The sequence below is a fragment of the Helianthus annuus genome, chromosome 10, assembly GCF_002127325.2.
Source record: "Helianthus annuus cultivar XRQ/B chromosome 10, HanXRQr2.0-SUNRISE, whole genome shotgun sequence".
NCBI classification, from domain to species: domain Eukaryota; kingdom Viridiplantae; phylum Streptophyta; class Magnoliopsida; order Asterales; family Asteraceae; genus Helianthus; species Helianthus annuus.
The window spans coordinates 122662705-122687574 of record NC_035442.2 but is presented as its reverse complement, the minus strand read 5'-3'; the positions used below and the strand labels follow the sequence as shown (position 1 = coordinate 122687574).

The 24870-nt window shown below is 39.1% G+C and overlaps 1 protein-coding gene across 1 annotated transcript; it reads left to right on the top strand.

Moving 5' to 3' along the window:
* Positions 1 to 1242: 1242 nt before the first annotated feature.
* On the top strand, positions 1243 to 1809 carry LOC110881271. The gene has a single exon (XM_022129588.1). It carries the CDS (start codon positions 1243 to 1245, stop codon positions 1807 to 1809), a length of 567 nt encoding a protein of 188 aa, XP_021985280.1.
* Positions 1810 to 24870: the final 23061 nt, after the last annotated feature.

Below are 24870 nucleotides of genomic sequence, written 5' to 3'. Positions count from 1 at the left end.
AAGAAATATTGTTTACGGTCCTTTAGTAATTAATGAAGTAGTGGGTTGGGCAAAAAAGACTAAGAGAAAGATATTTGTCTTCAAAACCGACATTGAGAAAGCGTCTGATACCCTAAATTGGAAAATTTTAATTTCCATACTAGCACATATGGGGTTTCCTTCAAAATGGAGAAACTAGGTCATGGGTATTCTCTTCACGGGATGGGGATCGAATTTAGCGAACGGTTTCCCAACATGTGAATTTCAATACAATAGGGGATTGAGACAAGGGGACCTCTTGTCCCCTTTTTTGTTCACTGTGGCAATGGAAGCGTTACATATCATGATAGAAAAGGCGAAAAATATAGAAGAATTCTCGGGGGTAAAGTTGCCAGAGGATGGACTTTATTTAACTCACATGTTTGTGGATGATTCAATATTCGTGGGAGAATGGGAGGAAGACAATGTTAAAAATCTAAAGAGGATACTTAGAATATTTTATCTTGTATCATGGTTAAAAGTAAATACACACAAAAGTCAATTATACGGTGTCGGGACAACCGAAGAGGAAGTAATGAACATGGCATCGGTCTTTAAGTGTAAGGCTGGGAAATTTCCCTTCATTTACGTTGGTTTAAAAGTAGGTGCAAATATGAATAGATTATCGAATTGGAAGGCAAGGAATTTATCTTTCGCAGGAAGGGTAATTCTCGTACAAGTTGTACTTGGCAGTTTACCAAATTACTACATATCCTTATACAAGTGTCCCATGGTAGTTTTGAAGATAATAGAAGGGATAAGAAGGAAGTTCCTATGGAGTGGATGCAACGTAAACAACAAAATTAGGAGGGTAAAATGGGAAAGAGTGGCAGCATCTAGGGATTTTGGAGGCCTCGATATTTGTAACATTAGAGATCTAAACCTGGTACTTTTGGTGAAGTGGTGGTGGAGGCTGAAAATGGAGCCGGATAGTCTGTGGGCAAAAATAATAAAATCTATTCATAGTTGCCAAAGAAAAATAGAATCCATTCCGGTTAAAAAGTTACTAACGGGAGTGTGGAAAAATATCACTAATATCGGTAAGGATTTCATGAAAAGTAATGCCGATGTTAATTCAAATTTGAGGAGTGAAGTAGGGTCCGGGGATAAAACCCTGTTCTGGGTTGATACATGGTTAGGAAGCGACTCGTTGATGGCTCAATTTCCTGCCCTGTATCAACTAGCTACATATAAAAAAGTGATGGTAAAGAATGTTACCGGGTAATGAACGGAGGAAAAATTTGGGATTGGGCATGGGTGAGAGCATTAAATGGGGACATGGAAAAACATGAAATGGAAGAGCTGGAAATGAGGCTGCAACAACATCTAGTAGTTTATAACAATGACGTATGGTATTGGAGCAGTTCCGAGCAACAATGTTTTAATGTGAAAGACGCACGACAATCGCTGAGTAATCAACTAGATTTAAATGAACAGGCTTACGAGTTTGTATGGAACAAATGGGCACCGGGAAAGAGTCTAATGTTTGTATGGAAGGCTGTTGAAGAAAAGGTACCAACAACAACTGCACTAAGGGGTGGAGGTGTGAATCTTCAAAATGTAATTTGTCAGACTTGTGGTGCAGCTGAGGAAACTGCTGCTCATGTGTTGTTACAATGTAATTTTGCAAAGAGGGTTTGGGAAGAAATAGTAAAGTGGACGAAGATACCGGCGGCCAACACCGAAGGAAACTTAAAAGAACTTTTACAGGAGCTGAATGATTTGCAAAGGAGTCGGAAAATGAGGAAAGCCATACATGCAATAGCAATACAAACAATGTGGACCATATGAAAAACTAGGAACAAGAAAGTGTTCAGAGGAAGTCAAGGAACGGTGCAAATGACAGTAGAAATTATCAAAGAAAATTCCTTTCAAAAGGTGAAGACAAGATCGAAGTACAGCAGTATTACACTACAGGAGTGTTGGGACTTTAATGTAACGTTGAAATAAGTTTTGTGTATTTCTCTTTGTTTTGTTTTCTGTGAATTGTTTTGGTTGTATCGATTTTCCAACTCCTGGCTGAGGGTCGTGTTTATGGGTTTGCTTTAATGGAAGGTTTCGTTTGCTATAAAAAACATAACATCTATGAGGTTGGTATGTTTTTTTTTTTTTTTTAAGTTATGTTTGGCCAATCTCTTAAAAATCACCAATTTGACATTTTGGGCAGGCCCGGCTTTGTGGGCTGGGCAGCACGGGCAGACGCCAAGGTCTAAAAGGCTTATAGGGCCCAACAAAAATTTAGGGTCAAGATTTTTAAATGATCACTGTTATCTTAAATGTTTAATAAATGACTTTAGTAACAAAAAATAAGCTAGCTCAATGGTTAAGATACTCAAATTTGAAAACCAAGGTCATGAGTTCTAAACCCTTCCTTTACGTTTCTATTTCCTAAACAATTTCCAGTTAATCCCATGCATTTTTTATTTCCTAAACTGTTTTCAACTATCAATTCACTTAATTAATTGACTCCGATCTTGTTAACAAGATGATTATATGATTAATTGGTTAATGTTTTGGGTTATAATCTTGAGGTCATGAGTTCAAACCCCATGATTAGCATGTCGAATTGTGGTTTCTTGATATATATTGATGAGTTTATATTATACCAATTTTTTTGTTTCGCCCGGGACCCAAATTTTTTTTATCATTCTCGGAGACGGCCCTGATTTTGGGTCACTTTAATCCATAATAAAAATCATTTTCACAATTAAATTAATATTCACTACGATTAATATCTAAAACACATCAAATGATTATTATAATCATTCGAAACAATGTTTGTGATCTATACAACATATTTTCTTCCAAATTCCTATTCTAGGTCAAAACCGGTCACTTTGCTCCATCATCACTTATATTCATGACTTGAAGATTCCTGATAATCATAATTAAACTTTCTGAAATTATAAACTATTTTGATACCATATTAAAGATATAGATATCACAAATATAGCTCAAGAACCAAAAACTAACCCTACTAAATTTTGAAATAATGGAACTAGGGAGGGATTGAAAATCACGTATAATGGGTGAATACTAAACTGTAAATAATTAAATAACTTGGGATGGTATAACGATTCGAAGGTGAATGCGATATTTTAGCTTTTGATTTCGAAGATTTTGACATTAGTGCTGGTGTATGGGCGTCAGGATGGGCGTTGAATGTGGAATGATTTGTATGAATATTTAGGGTGACTGATCAACATGATGTGGTTGCACGGGAAGGGTGGTGGTGGACATTAATGGTGACGTGACAAATGTCGTTGTGACCGAAGACATAGTGGTGGTTGATTGGTTTGAATACAAATCGTGGTGGTTGATTGGTTTGAATACAAAACGAATTTGAAAAGAAATAAACAGAAATACGCAAAAAAATGATAATACTTGTACATGAATAAAAGCTTAAAGAAATATTTTATCAACTTTTATTAAAAAAAACAAACATGCAATGCATTAGACAATCATCAATGCAAGATACTAAATGTATCTATAAACACGTCCAGTCAGTTATCACATTAGATATAAAAACAAAATAGAAAAATACTTAGTTTCACTTTAACCTTGCAAACATTCTTCCTAATACTTATACTTACATTTCTACATTATTACCACATATTTAGGGGTGCAAACAAGCCGAGTGGCTCACGAGATCGGCTCGAACGAGACGAGCCTTATTGAGCTCAAGCCCGAGCTTGAAATTAGGATCGATTAGATATCGAGCCCGAGCTCGAGCCTTGTATGTGTAGCTTCTTTAGGCTCGATGAGCCTTATCGAGCTTAGTATACTTAAGGGTTTAAACTATGTATTACTTTTTGAATGATCTAGATGTTATTTTTTTAACTGAGTTCTCAAACTCTCGAGTCGAGCTCGAGCCGAGCCTTGGCTCATTAACAGCCAAAAACGAGCTAGAGTCGAGCTTTAGCTTGTTTTAACTCGCGCCATAGATGCTTAGATCGAGCTTTCAAGCCGAGCTCGAGTTTTAAGTTTTACTAACAAGCCGAGCTCGAGCTCAAAATCCAAGGCTCGAATCGAGCCGAGCTCGAGCTCGAGCTTCAGAAAGTTGTAACGAGCCTAGCCCGATTAAGGTAAGGCTTGGGCTCAGCTTGGCTCGTTTGCACCCCTACACATATTACATCTTACTTTTAATATTCAATTTTCCTTTTATAATGAATCCATTTTTTAATTTCGTAAATATAAATAGATAAACTAATAATAAGTAAAAGTGATATTGGATTTAAACTAGTATTAAACACCTCCCGCGTTGCGACGGGGGAGAGCACTAATACCACACTACTGTCAACGACCACCGACACTGAAGTTGTGGTGTTAATACGAAGAAATTAAACCGAAACCTAAAACATAGAATAAAATAACTAAGTTGATCCAGGACTCGCGCGTTATGATGAACCCACGTCTATTTTTTCTCAGTTGACAGGTTTATCGTAATCTATATATAATATATATCATTACCACTATACAAACCATAATGCATACATTACAACAGCCATTGCATCAATATGTTGCAAATTATATTTATACAAGATTTTGGCTAAATTTATTAGATTATTATAAATAATAATAATTTGCAAATAAAACAACATAACTTTAAATGGATCAAACCGATTGAATATGGTAAGATAATGAAACCATTATTTGATTATGGTAAAACCACTTAAGCACAATTTACAACCATGCATGCATACAAAACATATTGAATTTGGTAAGGTAATGAAACCATTATTATTTGATTAAGGTACAACCACTTAAGCACAACTTACAACCTATATTTAATTAAGGTACAAGTATTTAAGCACAACTTACAACCAAACTTGCACACAAATGTTACATTTTGTAGAAGAGATATGTGGAAAAAGCTTTGTACAAATAACTTTACACAAAGTATAACAACTATTGCACCAAGTTGTTGCAAAAAACAACATTTTGTAGAAGAGATATGTGAAGAAATCTTTGTAGAAATAACTTTACAAAAAGTACAACAACTATTGCACCAACTTGTTGCAAATTGATAGTAACATTTTGTAGAAGAGATATGTGAAGAAAGTTTTGTACAAATAACTTTACACAAAATACAACTATTACACCAACTTGTTGCAAATTGATAGTCTATAATGTGAAGAAAGTTTTGTACAAATAACTTTACACAAAGTACAACTATTACACCAACTTGTTGCAAATTGATAGTATATAATATAATAACTTTAACATTCACCGATTGGTCGATGGCTTTCTCAACTTTTGATTTGTACAACAACACTAATTTTCAACTTATTTTTCTCTATAACTCCCAAGTTAACTGAATCCTAACCATTTTTTTCTGACGTGGCATCTGACATTGCAAATTTTGGCTGACGTAGCATCTGAGATTACTGTTTTTTTTGCTGATCTGGCATCTGACATGTCGTCTGATGTAGCACTTGTTTAGTTATGTGACATCTGAGATCAGCTAGCTAGGTTAGTGTTCAGTTAGTTTAGAAATGCCAGAAGAAAATAAGTTGAAAGTTGAGAGTATTGTGGTATGTATCAAAAATTAGAGGTGCTATCGACCAATTGATAAAGGCTAAGATTATATAAATCCAATATCCCTAACTAAAATAACTAAAAAGAATTGAAAATTATTAATTAAACTTAAATAATCAAAACTATAAACAAAACAACATTGTGTAAACTAGAACATGTGATTTTTTTACCTGATAAGGAAAAAGGAAAAAAAAAACTATCATTTAATTTTTGTGGACCTTCAAAGGATAAAGATAAACAACCCTCTACTCAAATAAAAGATAAAAATCTTAATTTGTTGTTGCATTTAATAATTTCTTACATATACAAAAACCAAATGGGGGAATAGTGTCAGGCAGCTGTCTGGCACTCCCCCATTGGACCAACACGTTTATTGTTTTATATCCAATTTAAAATTACCGTTTTGCCCCAGCTCAAAATAAAATTATGCTTTTTGTACCCATCTCAAAATTATGATCTTGCCCTCAATTCAAAATTACGACTTTGCCTAGCACTCTCTCATTGGACCAACCAATTTATTATTTTATATCCATTCTAAAATCACGTTTTTGTCCCTCTTTAAAATTACGGTTTTACCCCAGCTCAAAATAAAATTACGCTTCTGTCCCCAGCTCAAAATTACGATTTTTCCCTCCATTCAAAATAAAATTGTGGTTTTGCCCTCAGCTCAGAATTACCTTTTCGCCCCTAGTTCAAAATAAAATTTTGTTTTTGCCCCCACTTAAAAATTACAATTTTGCCCTATGTTCAAAAATGTGATTTTTTCGGTTTAAAAATTGTGATTTCGCCCTCAATTCAAAATAACGTTTTTTCCCAGTTCAAAATAAAATTATGTTTTTGCCCCTAACTCAAAATTACAATTTTGCCCTCTGTTCAAAATAAAATTGTGCTTTTGCCTCAAGCTTAAAATTATGACTGTGCCCCTAGTTCAAATTTATATTACGTTGTTACCCCAAGTTAAAAATTACAAATTTGCCCCTGTGAAAATTTACAATTTTGCCCCAGGTTCAAATTTACAATACTGGCATTACTTTAGCTTTTGCTAAATTACGATTTTATCTCAGTCAAAAAATACAACTTTCCCTTAGTTAAAAATTACAATATTGCCATTGTTTTAGTTTTTTTTTTATCAAAATTATAAAAGTTTTTTGTTTTAATTGGTTGACTCGATTTAATTGTTTTTCGTGTCAATGAGCTTACTAACACTCGCTCATTATTCGGCTATCGCCTCGCAACGTGGGCGGGGCATCAACTAATTATATACATACATAAGTATGCATATTAATATAAACTCTTCATGAAGAGTGATATATATTTTAAAATATTTATCTTTTTTTTCTACTTTTTAGCATTTATTTATTTATTTTATTCTATGTTTTGAGTATTTACTTTTTTAAAACTTATTTATTTTACTACTTTTTATTCTTTATTTAGTTTTTTTTTCTACTAAGTTGTACTCGTTAACTTTAAAAAAAAAAAATCTTACTCTATAGCTTTATTTATATATTTTTTCATCATTGCTATATAAGTTTTATTGAAAATAAATATCGTGTCATTGTCGTATCAAACCGAACCAAAATGGACGATAAATGATAATTTATTATCTGTTTTATGTTTGATTTTTTCAATATTGATGCGTGGCCAAAAATGGTGTTCGTATATGTTTAAGTTGATGTTTTTACGTGAATTTTAGTTTCGTTTAGCCTATTTTTTATTAGAGTTGTCTTTTGCAGGTCTACCGGAGTTTAAGGAGCTATTCGGGAGTTTTACGGACCACCGGGACGGAACACGGGTCAACCGGGAACGAGGAAACAAGAAAACAGGAAAACCACATCCATAGGGGGCGTCGACGACACCTAAGGGCCGTCGTCGACGCCGGTTTTTGAGTCGCATAGCTGAAATTCGGCGACGCTGGCCCCTGGTGCCCGACGGGATTTTCATTTATTCGATTGTTTGACGAGTTTTAAACGATTCTTGCCTCGTTTTCGGGAGTTACACTCTAGTAATAATGAGAGTAAACAACCCTATACTCAAATAAAAGATAAAAAAATCTTAATTTGTTGTTGTATTTAATAATAATAATAATAATAATAATAATAATAATAATAATAATAATAATAATAATAATAATAGAAAATTTCCGTTTTGCTCCCTATTGTTTAGTCACTTTAATGGTTTTGTCCCAATCACTTAAAACATCCATTTTCATCCAATAGTTTACTATTTTTTCCATTTTGCTCCCCGTCTCTAACTCCATCCAAATTGTTTGTTATCTGAAAGGGTATTTTGGTAATTTCAAGTGTATAACTAAGGGTATTTTAGTAATTTTAAAGATAAAGATTTAATTATTTATTAGATTTATTATATACATACACGTAAATATAAAATATAAAAGAAAGAGTCTCTCCATCTCTCTCACCCTTTTCACTCTGTACTTGTTCTCTACCAGACACCACCAACTGGCCACTGCCACCAGCCCACCACCACCAGCCCACCATCACCATCTGGTCACTAAAACTCGTCGGCAACCTGGAAACACCCAACCCCAAATTGAAACACCCACCACTGGACACCACCACTATCAGCTACCGCCTCACCACCACCTGAAATTTCCACCATCACCCAAATACGCTCTCTCATCTCTCTCTTTCTCTCTCTACATGTTTCCCTCCCTCTTCACCATCACCCAAACAGCACCACCAGGCATCACCACCATCAGCCACCACCTCACCACCACCACCTGTCAGTGACTGCCTCACCAACCACCACCACCACAATCCTTCGCAACACCAGATCCAGAACTCGACACCACAACCCAACCAGATCAGTACCCGCCGCTCTACCTCAACCGTCACAATCATACCGAGCAACGCCACCACAACCCTTCACCTTCTTTTACCAACCAAATCTAGAACTCATCAGATCTTAAACACCAACTAGGTAACCAAAAGGAGCAACAACTACATACGACCAATCGCGATGGTGGTGGTTGAGGTGCGGTGATAGAGGTGATGGTGGTTGTGGTTGTGGTGGTAGGGGATAGGGAGGGGTGGTGGTGATGGTCTGCAGGTTGTGGAGAGAGAAGGGTTAGAGAGATATGTTAATGTGTTTGTATAGTAATAATAAATACTTATGGTTTTTTTTTTCATTTTCAATAAAAGATTGGATTTTTGGAGTTGATAATAAATAAATAAATAGATAAAGACTTATATATTATTTACTGAAATACCCCTTACTTTTAACTAAATTTTTTAATCTGGTTAGAGGCGGGGAGCAAAATGGGAAAACATAGTAAACTATCGGAGGAAAATGACCGTTTTAAATGATTGGGGCAAAATCCTTAAAACGACCAAACCACATGGAGCAAAACGGAAGTTTACTCTAACAATAATAATAATAATAATAATCTATAATACCTTATTAAGATAACTGGGTTTTCTACCCTTTCGTAATTTTGCCATAGGTACAAATCTTGAAGCACCATGTACAAATGAAGCAAGCCATTTTAGAAGGGGAAACTTGGACATTGTCCAAAGTTTTATGACACTTTGAGGGCAATCTAGACATTCATCCATGGAATTCATGCTCACTTATGTCTTCCATTAATTAAATTTAATTAAGGAATCAAATAAAAGTTTTATAATAATTAAAGAAATTAATTGATTAAATTAAAGGTTAGACATGCAACCTTTGGGATTTTCATGATTTAATAGTATGTATAAATATAATAAATAGATTTATATGGACTATATCTATACTATCTATAATCTATACTACCTTATAAGCCAATCAACCGCCATCAGTAGTCTTAAAGCCACCATCATTTCTAATTACGGTGTTAATAACCCTAAACTGTAACCGATGACTTATAAAATCATTTGAACCTTCATATGCATATTTCTATATTCCATATACGACCACATGAGTCCCAATATCAAGCTGTTAGTGCATTCATCTGTCGACTTCGTCTTGTATCGAGTCTTGTGATAGATTGATTAGATCAGGGCTCGTTGTTCGAGAAAATAGGAGAGTTAAGGTTGAATTAATGTGATTTCGCTTGAAGGAAGTAATTTCGCTTGAAATGACATTTGTCACTTTCAAGCGGAATCAACAACATTTCTTATTTCGCTTGAGCATGTTCAAGCGAAATCAGAACTCTATATATAGGTTGTTCAAGCGAAATCATAGGTAATGTTCTTGATTTGGATACCGAGGTGCTGCCGGTTTATCATGTGATTGTATTCAGTGTTATATCAATCAGATAGAAGTTTAAAGTGATTTGCAAGCTGTTTCGAAGTCTGTTTCTTAGTTTCCGCCTCTGAAACAGATTAAAACTCCTCTGAACGACTCGTTCGGGTCTCAACACGATCCTACAAGTGGTATCAGAGCTCAGGAGGAGGAGTTCTTACCGATTCAGCTCAAAATTTCTGATTTCTACACATTCTTTTCAAAATCAACAAGTTTTTACGATTAAAATTGGCTAAATTTCTCATATATTGTGTAAAACTGTGTTTTAACAAACCCTTGAAATTTTCAGAACAAAATTCAGCTTAAAAATGACTAAAATGGACCATAGTTGATATTCCGCTTGAACGAACATCTGTGATTCCGCTCGAGATTGCCTTATTCCGCTTGAGATTTTCAAGCGAAATCTGTGATTCCGCTTCAACATTGTCTGATTCCGCTCTAAAGTTGATATTCCGCTTGAAAGTTCAAGCGAAATCAGTGATTCAGCTCCAAACTGGTTATTTCGCTTGAAATTGATTGCTGGTTATTTCGCTTGAAGTTGTTAGTTCCTGATTCCGCTTCAAGATATTATTCCGCTTGAACAGGTTGTGTGGTTGAGATTTTGATTTCTCTTAAAAGGGTATTTCGCTTGAATTGGCTTATTTCGCTTGAATTTGTTTCCATCATGAGTGAAGAGTTTTACAACGCATTTGCTACTCCGACTACTCCGACTTCCGTTGCTCAAAACATGAATTTGGAAAATGAAACTGGAACATTGCAAAAACCCCCGAAGCTAATGAGCATTAAGGAGTATTACGGATGGAAAGATAGGTTTGAAAACTGGGTTCAAGCAAACCATTTGAGATCTTGGGAATGTATTTTGAAGAAGTATGTTCTACCACGTACAGATCTGCAAGTTATAAAAGAAATCTCGGAATTCAATGACAAAGAACGTGACATGTACAAAGCTGAAAAGATGATGATTAGTCTACTTCAGCAAGCCATTAAAGAAGACATTTTGTATTGCTTCAACATGACAAAACTTCAAAATCAATTTGGGATGCTCTTAAAATCAAGTTTTAAGGAAGTGAAAAGATGATTAAAAGTAAAAAGGCATTACTTAAGAAAGAATTTGATCTCTTCACCGGTTTACCCGGGGAAGATACAAAGAAATTAATTGAAAGATATTGCCATTTAGTGAGATCCATATCAATGTTAAGCATAACCAAAGATCGAGAGGAATGGGTCGACAAGTTAGCTGACGCTTTACCTCAAAAGGAGTGGGGTACTTACTTGATGATCTTAAAGAACACTGGAGTATATGATGGTTTGACTATCCGAGTGGTCAACAAGACGTGAAAATGTATTATAAAGGCAGTGTTCAAGAGGTTGAAAGAAGTCAAAAAAATCCAAACTGCGTTTAGTGCTGGAAACTCATCTGAAAATGTTGAACAAAGTCCTAATTGCAACACTGGTTTCTCTTCATACCCAAGTGTAAATCCAAAAAGTTCAACTTCGAGTTTTCATTCTCAGAGTACAAAAGGTGGTGGTTGTGTGATACAGTGCAATATTGCATTGAATCTTCCAGAAGGTCAAAGCTTTTTTAAAGAAATTGCAAAAGATCATATGTCTTTACTTGCAACTGTGCTACAATCCTATGAAGGTTTGGTTGCAGGTGTAACACCCCGTGTTTTCGAATGTCAAAGTCAAAGTCAAAGTCCAAGTCCAAGTCAACTTTGACTTATTTGACTGTAAGTAGTCTATTTTATGTTTTATTTGTAATATGTGGAGTAACTGTTGTTAATCTAAGGAATCGAAGTAATCGAATGTTTAATTAACGTGAACCGATTTATGGCTGTGAATAGTAGGAAGTAACAATGCGATAAAGTTAACTAATCAGTAATCAATCCGATCTAACCATCATCAAACTCGAATCTCGAATTACGCGAACTTTGGTTGTTATTGTACGTGTGTGTGTGCCTTATGTGTTACCTGTGCGTGTTTACTTTACGTTTTGTGTGGTGATCAATCGAATCAATCGAAACTCGAAACCCAAATCGAATGCAATCGAAATCGAATTATGACGAATGGTAACGTAAGGATAGGGTGAGATATAGATGATTGTATGTTAGATATAGTAGTTGGGACTGAAAGTAATTTGAATAGGAAACTCTATCGTACTCGTATCATCTTCAATCGAAATCGAAATATTGAAAATCGTCGCACCGAACACTCGAACCAGGCTGTGGATCGATCAGGCTGTCAGCCGATCGAACAGCCCAGCCGATCGGACGGACTGTCCGATCGAGCAGGCTATCCGATCGGGAAGCCTGGCCGATCGGCCAGCCCTTTCCTCTTTTGGAGCCTATAAATAGGGCTGTCATTGTCATACTTTCCACTTTTGGAAACTCTCTGATCGACCAGCTCGTGCTCCTCACGTTTTCTCAGATTTCTTCCAATTTCGGTAAGTTTTCATCCTAAATCTTGTACTTCCTTGATCAATGCACACTCCTACACCTTTCTATCTTTCGAATCTTGATTTCTAACCGTGAAATCATCAAGATCTAAGCATTCTAGGATGATGTCATAATGGGGTTCTTCAAGAACATCATGTTTTGGCCTTAATCTACCATGAATAGCTCGGATCTAATCGATTTCCACATAAACAAGCTAAGATCTATCACGGATCTAAACATTCACATGATGTAAAGGATTGAAAGGAAGATTTCCAACTTTCTTTCAACTCTTTTACACTCAATGCCTTCAAACCGTTAGAAATGGAGCTTGAGTCAACTCACCGATCATTCTAGTGGATGAGTGGTTCAAGATTCAGATTCTATCTACGAGGTTCACCGTCTTCGGGATAAACATCAAACTACCATTCCGAACAGCTTACCGGCCGGACTTGGGTGATTCCTGTCCGAGCAGGAGAGACAAGTAAGAATGAAAGTTCCATGGTTTAGCTCGTTGACAAACTACCTCAATATAACGTCAAATCAACAGAACAGCCAAGTGTTAGACGAACAGGCCGACCAGGTCAGGATGCTGACCGAACGGTTAGGCTGTTCGAACGATCGACCTGAAAGGTAAGAACACTTCAATGTTCTCAAATACTACAACGAAAACTTCAAAAGGTCAAACCATCATACACAAACACATCCTACTCAAAGGAAGAAACAATCCACTCGAACAGTCCAGCCGATCGAGCCTACCGGCTGATCGAACAGACTGTCTGAACGGACTGTCCAGCCGAACGAACAACACGTTCGGTTGAACCTGCTGTTCGATCGACCAGGCTGTTCGACCCACTTACACTTGTTTCCATTTCTACGTGTATTCATCGTTATGCTATCGAACTGTTCAGGCTAACCCTACTCTCAAGCGCTCCCTTCAATCCATCAATCAATCGCTGTGAGTATACTCGATCCTTTTTGCTTTTAGCACTTTTGGGTGTTACATACGTTACTTATATCAAAACACATCCGATCACACTACTCAAGTTATTTGAACGCTAACCAATATGCATGTATTACGTGACTAAATGAATGCTTGTTGATTGTGTTTACACGTGGAATATTGTCTACCTGCCTTAACGACGTAGTACTATAGTTTGGACTCAGCACCTGTTCACACGGGGGTTGTTAAGGACAATTACTTGCATGGATTACGGTGGTAATCATGTATTGCAAACTGTCTCGGACAGTCAACCCGCAGTCACTGGTATCGATAGGTCCATGTCGATAATTAACATGCTTCGTTTTCCTCTGTGTACGTGCTGGTTATGCGTAAACTATTCGAACTCTATATGCTATTATCAAACTTGTATGCTTACCTTTACATTATATGTATTGACTTTATTTTAACGTATGTGACAGGTGTTTAAGATGTTTGCTTGCTAGGAAAGCGAGGCTAGAATAAAGCTCTAGCGGCCCCCAACAAATAGTTGTCTGTCAGGAAAGAGCAACTAGAGCATAGTTGTTTGTAGATCTTGTCAGGCTGGGTCTTTAGGAGCATTTGAACAATATTTATTCGTTCTTATTTAAATCTGAGTTGTCAGAGCAGAGTATTTGACTGGTTGTTATCTATAATAATTTGTTTGTTATTTGGGACAGGTAATGGGACGTGTTATTTAAACCGAATAGTGATGATAATTGTTATGGAAACTTCTGGACAATCTGTTTCGCTCAGTGCCATGCCCCGATGATTCCGCCATCGGTTGGGGTGTGACAGATTGGTATCAGAGCCATAACTATAGGGAATTAGGCAAGACACGACCTAGTCCGGGTCGCTGTCTTAGAGACCTAGACTATAGTTGGAACCAACAGACCAAACTTATGTGCTATATTCTAAGATTCTACGCTATCACTGCACTCAAATTTTCAAATAGAGACAAGCGATTTAGTCAAGATTAGGTGTGAAAGCCGCAAACTCTCGACTAAGTTGTTTTGGTCAATGCTGATTTTATCAATTTATCAATAATTTTCTCATTACTTTCGATAACGAACGAGGAGAATTATACCAAATCAAGAGTGAAATCCATATTTTGATGAATAATCTCCTCGAATTTTACTAAAACAAGGAAGAAATTGCTAAGCCAGGGGTGAAACCCGAACCTTGGCAACATATTCCAGCTTTTACTCATCTCACCAAAGCCTCGACGAACTCCAACGACCTGAACTCACAAGTATGACCTAGGGAATACGCACCGAATGCCCAAGAATCGAGGCAGAAACGCGATCCTAAAAGTCGAAAAGTGACGACAAGTCTACTGCGAATAGTCGAATCGCTTTGCGTTGTCAATGTCTAGTAGCCGCAGACACTCTATTCCTCGATTTTATGTGTATCGATTCTGAGCCCGCAACCGCAGGACTCTGATGATTCGTCGATTTTATGTGCTTTATGTGTGATTATCTGTTTATCTGCTTAATTTTGGGTAATGATTCGATTTTTGCTATCACCTTGATCGACACACGACCCGCATTGCTATTCTATCTCAAAACGCTAACAAGTCGCTGCAATTCTAAACAATACTATGCTGCGATTATACTATACTATACTCGACATGCTATACGATTGTACGATACTATTCGATATACTATACGCGACCGCTATATACGAACGACACGCGAGCTTTGAATGATAGGATCTTGAGGCAGTCAGAATGCTCTATGTGCATATAGGGAACCACGCATCTAGTGCCTCTGTGATTAAATGTGTATGTGCTTTTGTGCTTACGTGTCTCTGTGCTCTACGTGCCTACGTGCTTATGTGCTTTTGTGATTATGTGAATCTGTGACTTTATGCTTATGTGATGTGTGATGCGTGTTTCGACGTATTTCTAAGCTTCAGTAAGTAGTAGACGTGTGAGGTGAGATTCGATTGTTGTGTCTGAGACCTACGACAATGTCTGTTGCAGACCATGTCGACATCTGGACACCGAACCCCACTTACTCGCCAAGAGAAGAGAGACAGGCGTCTCGCTACTATCATTGCCAAGAGTGTGGCAAAAGCCATGAGCGATGTCTTTGAAAACGCCAGCAAATCGTCTGAGGAGTCGCGAATCGATGCTCCTAAAGACACCAGCAAGACTGGTTTCAGCTTTAAACAGTTTAAGGCATGCGGACCAAAGGAATTCAACGGAGAAGATGGCCCAACAGCTATGTTTCAATGGTTCGATTCTATCGAAGTCACTCTGCGCCAAAGTGGCTGTCCAGAAAATCTCCGCACCCTCGATGCTACAGGCGTCTTCCAGTCCCGAGCTCTAGACTGGTGGACGGCCGAACGAAACAAACGCGGGAATGATGCAGCTTATGAGCTGACATGGAAGGAGCTGAAAGCCATCATGATGGACGAATTCTGCCCTCCCCATGAACGCCAAAAGCTGGAGGACGAGTTTTGGAACATTAAGCAGAAGGATAGAGATAACGCTGCCTTGACTGCACGCTTTAAACAACTCAGCATCATTTGTCCCGATCAAGTCAAGACGCCAGACATGGCCATCAAGAAGTATATTCGAGCTCTACCCGACTGTGTTGCCGATTTCGTACATGCCGCCAAGACATCATCGATCGAAGAGACCTACCTGCTTGCCGCTGAGATCAATGACAAGCGGGTAAAGTCTGGTTTTTGGGATAAGCATACCAAGTCTCTGCACCAAGCCACCACCGCATCGACCGTCGACACTACCACTGCTCAACCCTCCAAGTCATCAAGAAGAAAGAAGAAGCACAACAACAACAGCTCCAGCAACAAGAACTGTGCTGTGACAACGACTGCTGCTCCTCTGCAAGCCGTACAAGCTCAGTAGTAGTCTCACCATCGACAAGCCCCAGTGATCAATGCGCCGCCAGCTAAGCGCGCTTACACAGGTCCCCACCCGCTCTGCCCGACATGCTCATACCATCATCCGGTGGGAATCGCCTGTCATTTCTGCGCCCACTGCAACCTCTATGAGCATTTCACTGCAAATTGTCGCTATGGTCTCCGTCAAGCCCCAGTTAAAGTCGCCGCTCATCAAGCTCTACTTCCAGCCCCTCAAGGCCAACCTGCAGCTCAAGCACCCGCGGTCAATGCTCGAGTTTGCTTTGCATGTGGTGATCCTAACCACTTTGCAAACATGTGCCCAAACCGGGTTGTGAAACAAGAACCCCAGCAGCAGCAGCAACAGCAGCAGCCTCAGCAGCAACAGCAAGCAGCTCGTGCCAGAACCTTTAACATCAACGTCCGTCAAGCCCAGGCTGACAACAACGTGGTTAATGGTACGTTCCTTGTGAATGGTATTTATGCATCATGTTTGTTTGATACTGGAGCCGATAACTACTTTGTGTCGTTTGAAATCGAGAAGCTCCTTAGTCATAAGCGTTCTTATCTCCCCTCGTCATTCGAAGTCGAAGTTGCTACTGGAAGAACCGTTGCCGTTAATTCTGTTCTTCGTGATTGTATCCTCGAGTTCAACAATCACATCTTCCCAATCAATCTTATTCCGATGCAACTCGGAAGTTTTGACGTCATAGTAGGCATGGACTTTCTTCGTGAAAACCATGCTGAAGTTGTGTGTTTTGAAAAGATGATTCGATTCTCGCTCGCAAATGGTGATCTCTTATGTGTGTACGGTGAAACAGCTTCGAAAGGTCTCAAGCTCATGTCGTGTACCCAAGCTAGCAAGTATCTCCGCAAGGAATACAGAGCTTTCTTGGCCAACATTGTAGTAGCGGAGAAGGAAAAGAAAAAGAAGGTCGAAGTCAAAGACGTCCCAGTGGTTCATGAATTTCCTCAGGTGTTCCCTGATGATCTTCTCGGACTACCGCCTAGTCGTGATATCGACTTTCGTATCGACCTTATTCCTGGAGCTAACCCTGTTGCCAAAGCCCCTTATCGACTTGCGCCATCTGAAATGAGGGAACTCTCAAACCAACTCCAGGAGTTACTTGAAAAAGGCTTTATTCGCCCGAGCACCTCTCCGTGGGGCGCACCAGTCCTTTTCGTCAAAAAGAAGGATGGGTCGTTCAGGATGTGCATCGACTATCGGGAATTGAATAAGCTGACCATCAAGAACCGTTATCCCCTACCTCGAATCGACGATTTGTTTGATCAGCTACAAGGTGCATCGTGTTTCTCGAAGATCGATCTACGTTCAGGTTATCATCAGTTGCGCATACAAGAGGAAGATATACCCAAAACCGCCTTTCGTACTCGATACGGCCACTATGAGTTCGTTGTTATGCCTTTTGGTCTAACCAACGCGCCCGCGGTTTTTATGGATCTGATGAATCGCGTGTGTAAAGCTTATCTTGACCATTTCGTCATCGTGTTCATCGACGATGTCTTGATTTATTCCAAATCGAAAGCCGAACATGCGCAACATCTACGTTTGGTTCTCGAGTTACTCCAGGGGAACCAACTCTATGCCAAGTTCTCCAAGTGTGAATTCTGGTTGGAGGAGGTTCAGTTTCTGGGTCACATTGTGAATAGTCAGGGTATTCATGTTGATCCCGCGAAGATTGAAGCTGTTAAAAGCTGGTTTACGCCTAAAAACCCGTCTGAAGTCCGTTCTTTTCTCGGATTAGCAGGCTATTATCGATGATTTATCGAGGGATTCTCTAAGATCGCTGTGCCGCTTACCGCTCTTACTCATCAAGACAGATCTTTTGTTTGGGGAACTGAACAAGAATCTGCTTTTCAAACCCTTAAGCGCAAGCTCTGCAATGCTCCTGTTCTCACGTTGCCGGCCGGAAACAACGATTTCATTGTCTATTGTGATGCTTCCAACCTTGGTCTTGGCTGTGTTCTCATGCAACGAGACAAGGTTATAGCTTACGCATCTCGTCAGCTCAAAATCCACGAGAAGAACTATACAACCCACGATCTCGAGCTAGGCGCAGTTGTTTTTGCATTGAAGATTTGGCGACACTACCTGTATGGTACCAAGTGTACGATCTTCACCGATCACAGGAGTTTACAATACATCTTTAATCAAAAAGAACTTAACATGCGTCAACGCCGATGGGTAGAACTTCTTAGCGATTACGACTGTGAGATTCGTTATCACCCGGGCAAGGCAAATGTTGTAGCCGACGCACTCAGTAGACGGAGTTATTTGCTTAGTACTCGCAATACCCAAGCCCAGCACAACCTCGAAGCTCTCATTCGCGAAGCCCAACATGCTTGTTTCAACGAACGCACCTTGAAGAAGGAGAGAAACTATCACGATGGAGCTCAGCTTGTAAGCAAAGCAGATGGGATTTTCTATTATCTGGACCGAATTTGGATCCCTAAGCGGACTGATTTGCGAAAGATTATAATGAACGAAGCCCACAAATCCCGATACTCTATTCATCCCGGTGCCGATAAAATGTACCAGGACCTTCGTTACAAGTACTGGTGGCCGGGTATGAAACGGGATATCGCCCTCTATGTTGGAAGTTGCCTGACTTGTGCGAGAGTTAAGGCTGAGCATCAACGACCTTCTGGCTTACTCGAACAACCTCCAATCCCTATATGGAAATGGGAGAGTATATCTATGGATTTCATAACCAAACTTCCGCCCACGCCATCAGGTCACGACAGCATTTGGGTTATAGTTGATCGTCTGACGAAATCAGCCCACTTTTTACCAATACGGGAAGACTACAAGGTAGAAAGACTAGCCCGAATCTACACCAACGAGATCATTTGTAATCATGGTACGCCTCGTGATATCATTTCTGACCGTGATGCTCGGTTTACTTCGCGACTGTGGGAAACGTTTCAAGCGGCTCTTGGTACGTCGCTTAACCTGAGTACGGCATTCCATCCTCAAACCGACGGACAGACTGAAAGAACGATCCGTACTCTTGAGAACATGCTCCGCACGTGTGTCATAGACTTCGGTGGTAGTTGGAACAAATACCTACCGTTAGTCGAATTCTCGTATAACAACAGCTATCATGCCAGCATACAAATGGCACCATTCAAGGCTTTATATGGAAGAAGATGTCGTTCGCCTATTGTATGGCACGAGATTGGTCATTCGCAATTAACCGGTCCCGAGTTACTACAAGAAACGACTGACAAAATCCTCCAGATTCGAGACAACTTGTCGAAAGCCAGGGATAGACAGAAGAGTTACGCCGATAGAAGACGCAAGCCCCTTGAATTTAACGTTGGCGACTACGTACTCCTAAAGGTATCACCTTGGAAGGGTGTGGTCAGATTCGGCAAGAAAGGGAAACTAGCGCCTCGATATGTTAGACCTTTTAAGATTCTGGAAAGGATCGGAAAAGTCGCCTACAGACTCGAACTACCGGAAGAGCTTAGTAACGTCCACCCAACTTTCCATGTGTCGAACCTCCGAAAATGCCTAGCTAATCATGATCTGATTGTACCCCTCGACGATCTTCAGGTCAACGAAACTCTACACTTCGTGGAAAAGCCAGTCGAAATCATGGATCGCCAAACCAAGCAACTCAGGTGCTCACGCATCCCTATCGTGAAAGTCTGATGGGAAGGTAAACGAGGCGCGGAGTTCACTTGGGAACTCGAAAGCGTCATGAAGGCCAAGTACCCGCAGTTGTTTAAATAAAGATCTGGAGCATCAAATTGGTAATTCACGGTGCTGTGCAGCTTCGAGCCTAATTTCGGGACGAAATTCCCTAAACAAGGGGAGGCTGTAACACCCCGTGTTTTCGAATGTCAAAGTCAAAGTCCAAGTCAACTTTGACTTCTTTATGTTTTATTTGTATTATGTGGAGTAAGTGTTGTTAATTTAAGGAATCGAAGTAATAGAATGTTTAATTAACGCGAACCAATTTACGACCGTGAATAGTAGGAAGTAACAATGCGATAAAGTTAACTAATCAGTAATCAAACCGATCTAACCATCATCGAACTCGAATCTCGAATTACGCGAACTTTGGTTGTTATTATACGTGTATGTGCCTTATGTGTTACCTGTGCGTGTTTAGTTTACGTTTTGTGTGGTGATCAATCGAATCAATCGAAACTCGAATCGAAACTCGAAACCCAAATCGAATGCAATCGAAATCGAATTATGACGAATGGTAACGTAAGGATAGGTGAGATATAGATGATTGTATGTTAGATATAGTAGTTAGGACTGAAAGTAATTTGAATAGGAAACTCTATCGTACTCGTATCATCTTCAATCGAAATCGAAATATCGAAAATCATTGTACTAAACACTCGAACCAGACTGTGGATCGATCAGGCTGTCAGCCGATCGAACAGCCCAGCCGATCGGACGGACTGTCCGATCGAGCAGGTTGTACGATCGGGAAGCCTGGCCGATCGGCCAGCCCTTTGCTCTTTTGGAGCCTATAAATAGGGCTGTCATTGTCATACTTTCCACTTTGAAACTCTCTGACCGACCAGCTCGTGCTCCTCACCTTTTCTCAGATTTCTTCCAATTTCGGTAAGTTTTCATCCTAAATCTTGTACTTCCTTGATCAATGCACACACCTACACCTTTCTATCTTTCGAATCTTGATTTCTAACCATGAAATCATCAAGATCTAAGCATTCTAGGATGATGTCATCATGGTGTTCTTCAAGAACATCATGTTTTGGCCTTAATCTACCATGAATAGCTCGGATCTAACCGATTTCCACATAAACAAGCTAAGATCTATCACGGATCTAAACATTCACATGATGTAAAGGATTGAAAGGAAGATTTCCAACTTTCTTTCAACTCTTTTACACTCAATGCCTTCAAACCGGTAGAAACGGAGCTTGAGTCAACTCATCGATCATTCTAGTGGATGAGTGGTTCAAGATTCGGATTCTATCTACGAGGTTCACCGTCTTCGGGATAAACATCAAACTACCATTCCGAACAGCTTACCGGCCGGACTTGGGTGATTCCTGTCCGAGCAGGAGAGACAAGTAAGAATGAAAGTTCCATGGTTTAGCTCGTTGACAAACTATCTCAATATAACGTCAAATCAACAGAACAGCCAAGTGTTAGATGAACAGGCCGACCAGGTCAGGATGCTGACCGAACGGTTAGGCTGTTCGAACGAACAGCCCAACCGATCGGACATGTCAGCCGATCGACCAGGCTAGCCGATCGGCTAGCATATGGTCCCACAATTTGACAATTCTATGAAGTATAGTATTGAACGAGGTGATGTTCGATCGAACAAACTGTTTGATAACATTACTCATCGGATCATGAGATACTATGCTTCAACCCTTAATCGATTTTCATTTCGTTCGACGTATTGGAATGCCACCCGATCGAGCATGCTGTTCGATCGAGTATGCTGTTCGATCCAGTGACATCCTGCTGAGGACTACTACTGAAGTTCCTGATCGATCGATTAAGCTGGCCGATCGAACAGACCGTTCGATCGATCGACCTGAAAGGTAAGAACACTTCAGTGTTCTCAAATACTACAACGAAAACTTCAAAAGGTCAAACCATCATACACAAACACATCCTACTCAAAGGAAGAAACAATCCACTCGAACAGTCCAGCCGATCGAGCCCACTGGCCGATCGAACAGACTGTCCGAATGGACTGTCCAGCCGAACGAACAACCCGTTCGATCGAACCTGCTGTTCGATCGACCAGGCTGTTCGACCCACTTACGCTTGTTTCCATTTCTACGTGTATTCATCGTTATGCTATCGAACTGTTCAGGCTAACCCTACTCTCAAGCGCTCCCTTCAATCCATCAATCAATCGTTGTGAGTATACTTGATACCTTTTTGCTTTTAGCACTTTTGGGTGTTACATACGTTACTTATTTTAAAACAAATCCGATCACACTACTCAAGTTATTTGAATGCTAACCAATATGCATGTATTACGTGACTAAATGAATGCTTGTTGATTGTGTTTACACGTGGAATGTTGTCTACCTGCCTTAACGACGTAGTACTATAGTTTGGACTCAGCACCCGTTCACACGGGGGTTGTTAAGGACAATTACTTGCATGGATTACAGTGGTAATCATGTATTGCGAACTGTCTCGGACAGTCAACCCGCAGTCACTGGTATCGATAGGTCCATGTCGATAATTAACATGCTTCGTTTTCCTCTGTGTACGTGCTGGTTATGCGTAAACTATTCGAACTCTATATGCTATTATCAAACTTGTATGCTCACCTTTACATTATATGTATTGACTTTATTTTAACGTATGTGACAGGTGTTTAAGATGTTTGCTTGCTAGGAAAGCGAGGCTAGAATAAAGCTCTAGAGGCCCCCAACAAATAGTTGTCTGTCAGGAAAGAGCAACTAGAGCATAGTTGTTTGTAGATCTCGTCAGGCTGGGTCTTTAGGAGCATTTGAACAATATTTATTCGTTCTTATTTAAATCTGAGTTGTCGGAACAGAGTATTTGACTGGTTGTTATCTGTAATAATTTGTTTGTTATTTGGGACACGGTATGGGATGTGTTATTTAAACTGAATAGTGATGATAATTTTTATGGAAACTTCTGGACAATCTGTTTCGCTCAGTGCCATGTCCCGATGATTCCGCCATCGGTTGGGGTGTGACAGCAGGGAGGATCGGGAATCCTATGCTTACAAAAGAGGATTACGATCAGATAGATGCTGAAGAGATGGAACTAATGGACCTCAAATGGTGTCTAGCTAGTGTCTTGAGGAGAGCAGAAAAGTTTAAGATGATTACTGGAAGAAATGATTTTCTTGATGCACATGTTTCTACTTTAGGTTTTGATAAATCTAAAGTTACTTGTTTTCGATGCAGGGAGAAAGGTCATTTCAAGAGGGAATGCAAGAATAGAGAAGCAAGTGAAGCAAAGAATCCGTTTGGAAAAGATGACTACTACCGGAAAGCCATATATCAACAAGTTGGTCAACAATAACAACAACAAGAACCACAAGTGGCTCATGGTAGAAAAGTGATAGAAGATTCTTCAAAGAGAGCATGTTTAGTGAATCAAGAAAATTTCAGCTGGGATAAATACATTTCATCCGACAGCAAAGCATGCCTAATCAATCGAGATGATGAAAGGTTACTTGAAGGTTTTAGCTGGGATATATTTGTGGATGCGAAAGGAGAGTTTAAAGCTTTCATTGCTAAAATTGTGAAAGAATCAGATATGTTTACTGAGTGGATGAAAGCTATTGGTGTTAGTGAGAAAAATGAAGAAGAAAAGTCTGTTTCTTCAGATGAAAGCTCACAAAGTTCAGATGAAAGTTCAGAAAGAGAAACTGTTTTTTATCAAACACCATCTAATTCTGATTCTTCAAATGATAGTTCTGACAAGTCAATAGAGTTTGATCAATCACCAACTGATGACAGTGATGATGATGAAGAAGAAAGACATATTAATGTTGCAAAAACTCATCTATCTCCTGAAAGATTTCATTTTTATTTTGCAGATCGCTTGGAGAAGCTGAAGGAGAGATGAGCAGCAAAAGAACAGAAGCAAATGAAGTCTGAAAGCGTTGTTCAAGAATGTGAGACTGTTCAAAATGATGAAGTTAAAAGTATTGCTGAGGAGATTGTTGAAACAGAGAAGGTGACTGAAGCTGAAAAAGTTGTTGAATCTGAAAAGATTATTGAAGTAGAAAAAATTGTGGAAGTCATCAAGCCTTGTTCAAAGTGTCTAGAATCTTGCAAAGAATGTGCAGCAAAAGACGAAAAGTTGGCTGAGTTTGAGAAGATGAAGGAAAAATTACTGTTCAATCTCAATGACGTGAAGGAATCTTATGATGTATTGAATAGAACGGTAACTGGTCTTCAAAAGACAAATTCTGAGAGAGAAAACGCTTTGACAATGATGAATGCAACAATGACGACGAAACAAAAAGCTATAAACTATTACATTGAGGAATGTGCCAAGTTGAAACAAGAGTTGGAGACTGAGAAAATTGAGAATGAGAGAATTAGACGCTTATTACAGAGTTATTCTAGTTCTGATTATCTTATTGATCGAATTTATCCAACTGTTGCAGGTTTCGAAGCATTTCAAGATGAGAAGCCAAAGAAGAAGGATACTGGTAAGAAACCGAGTGTTAGCTATAACAAGTGTCCGCCTCCGATCTGGGAAGGTTATTCTCCCAGAAAACCAAATGAGGAACAAGTTCAAAAGGCAGTCAATATAAAACTAAAGTCTAATATAACCGATGAATTAATAGAAAACATTGACGTCACTTTCACATCGTCTGATACTGATCATGAGTCTGAGTTAATAAAAAAGGTGGTCGATCAGGTGTTGGATACAGATGAGGAGTCTGAGTCAAAGTCTGAGTCTGGAGGTTCAAGTTCGTCAGTCAACAATCCAAAATCGTCGGTTAACAGGCTTACAGTAAAGAATTTTTGTTATCAAAATCGAATTTGGATGATGAAACATTCGAAGTAGCATATACTTTGAATGATTCTGACAAATTATATTCTAACAAAGAATTTCCAATAAGAAGTGTTAGATTTGAAATGATCAAAAAGGTTTTCAAAATGACAGAAATTAATATTTCTGAAATAAAAGATTTAAATCTTACTGGAAAACCTAAAAAATACACTTCAAGAGTTCAACAACGGTTAAACAAGAAAACAGGTTACAGTTCTGGTTCTGGTTTTCAAAAGAAACCAAACCATAACGGTAATTTC

Excerpts from the sequence above, each read along its gene's own strand:
- LOC110881271 (XM_022129588.1), top strand. The coding sequence starts at position 1,243 with ATGAACGGAGGAAAAATTTGGGATTGGGCATGGGTGAGAGCATTAAAT.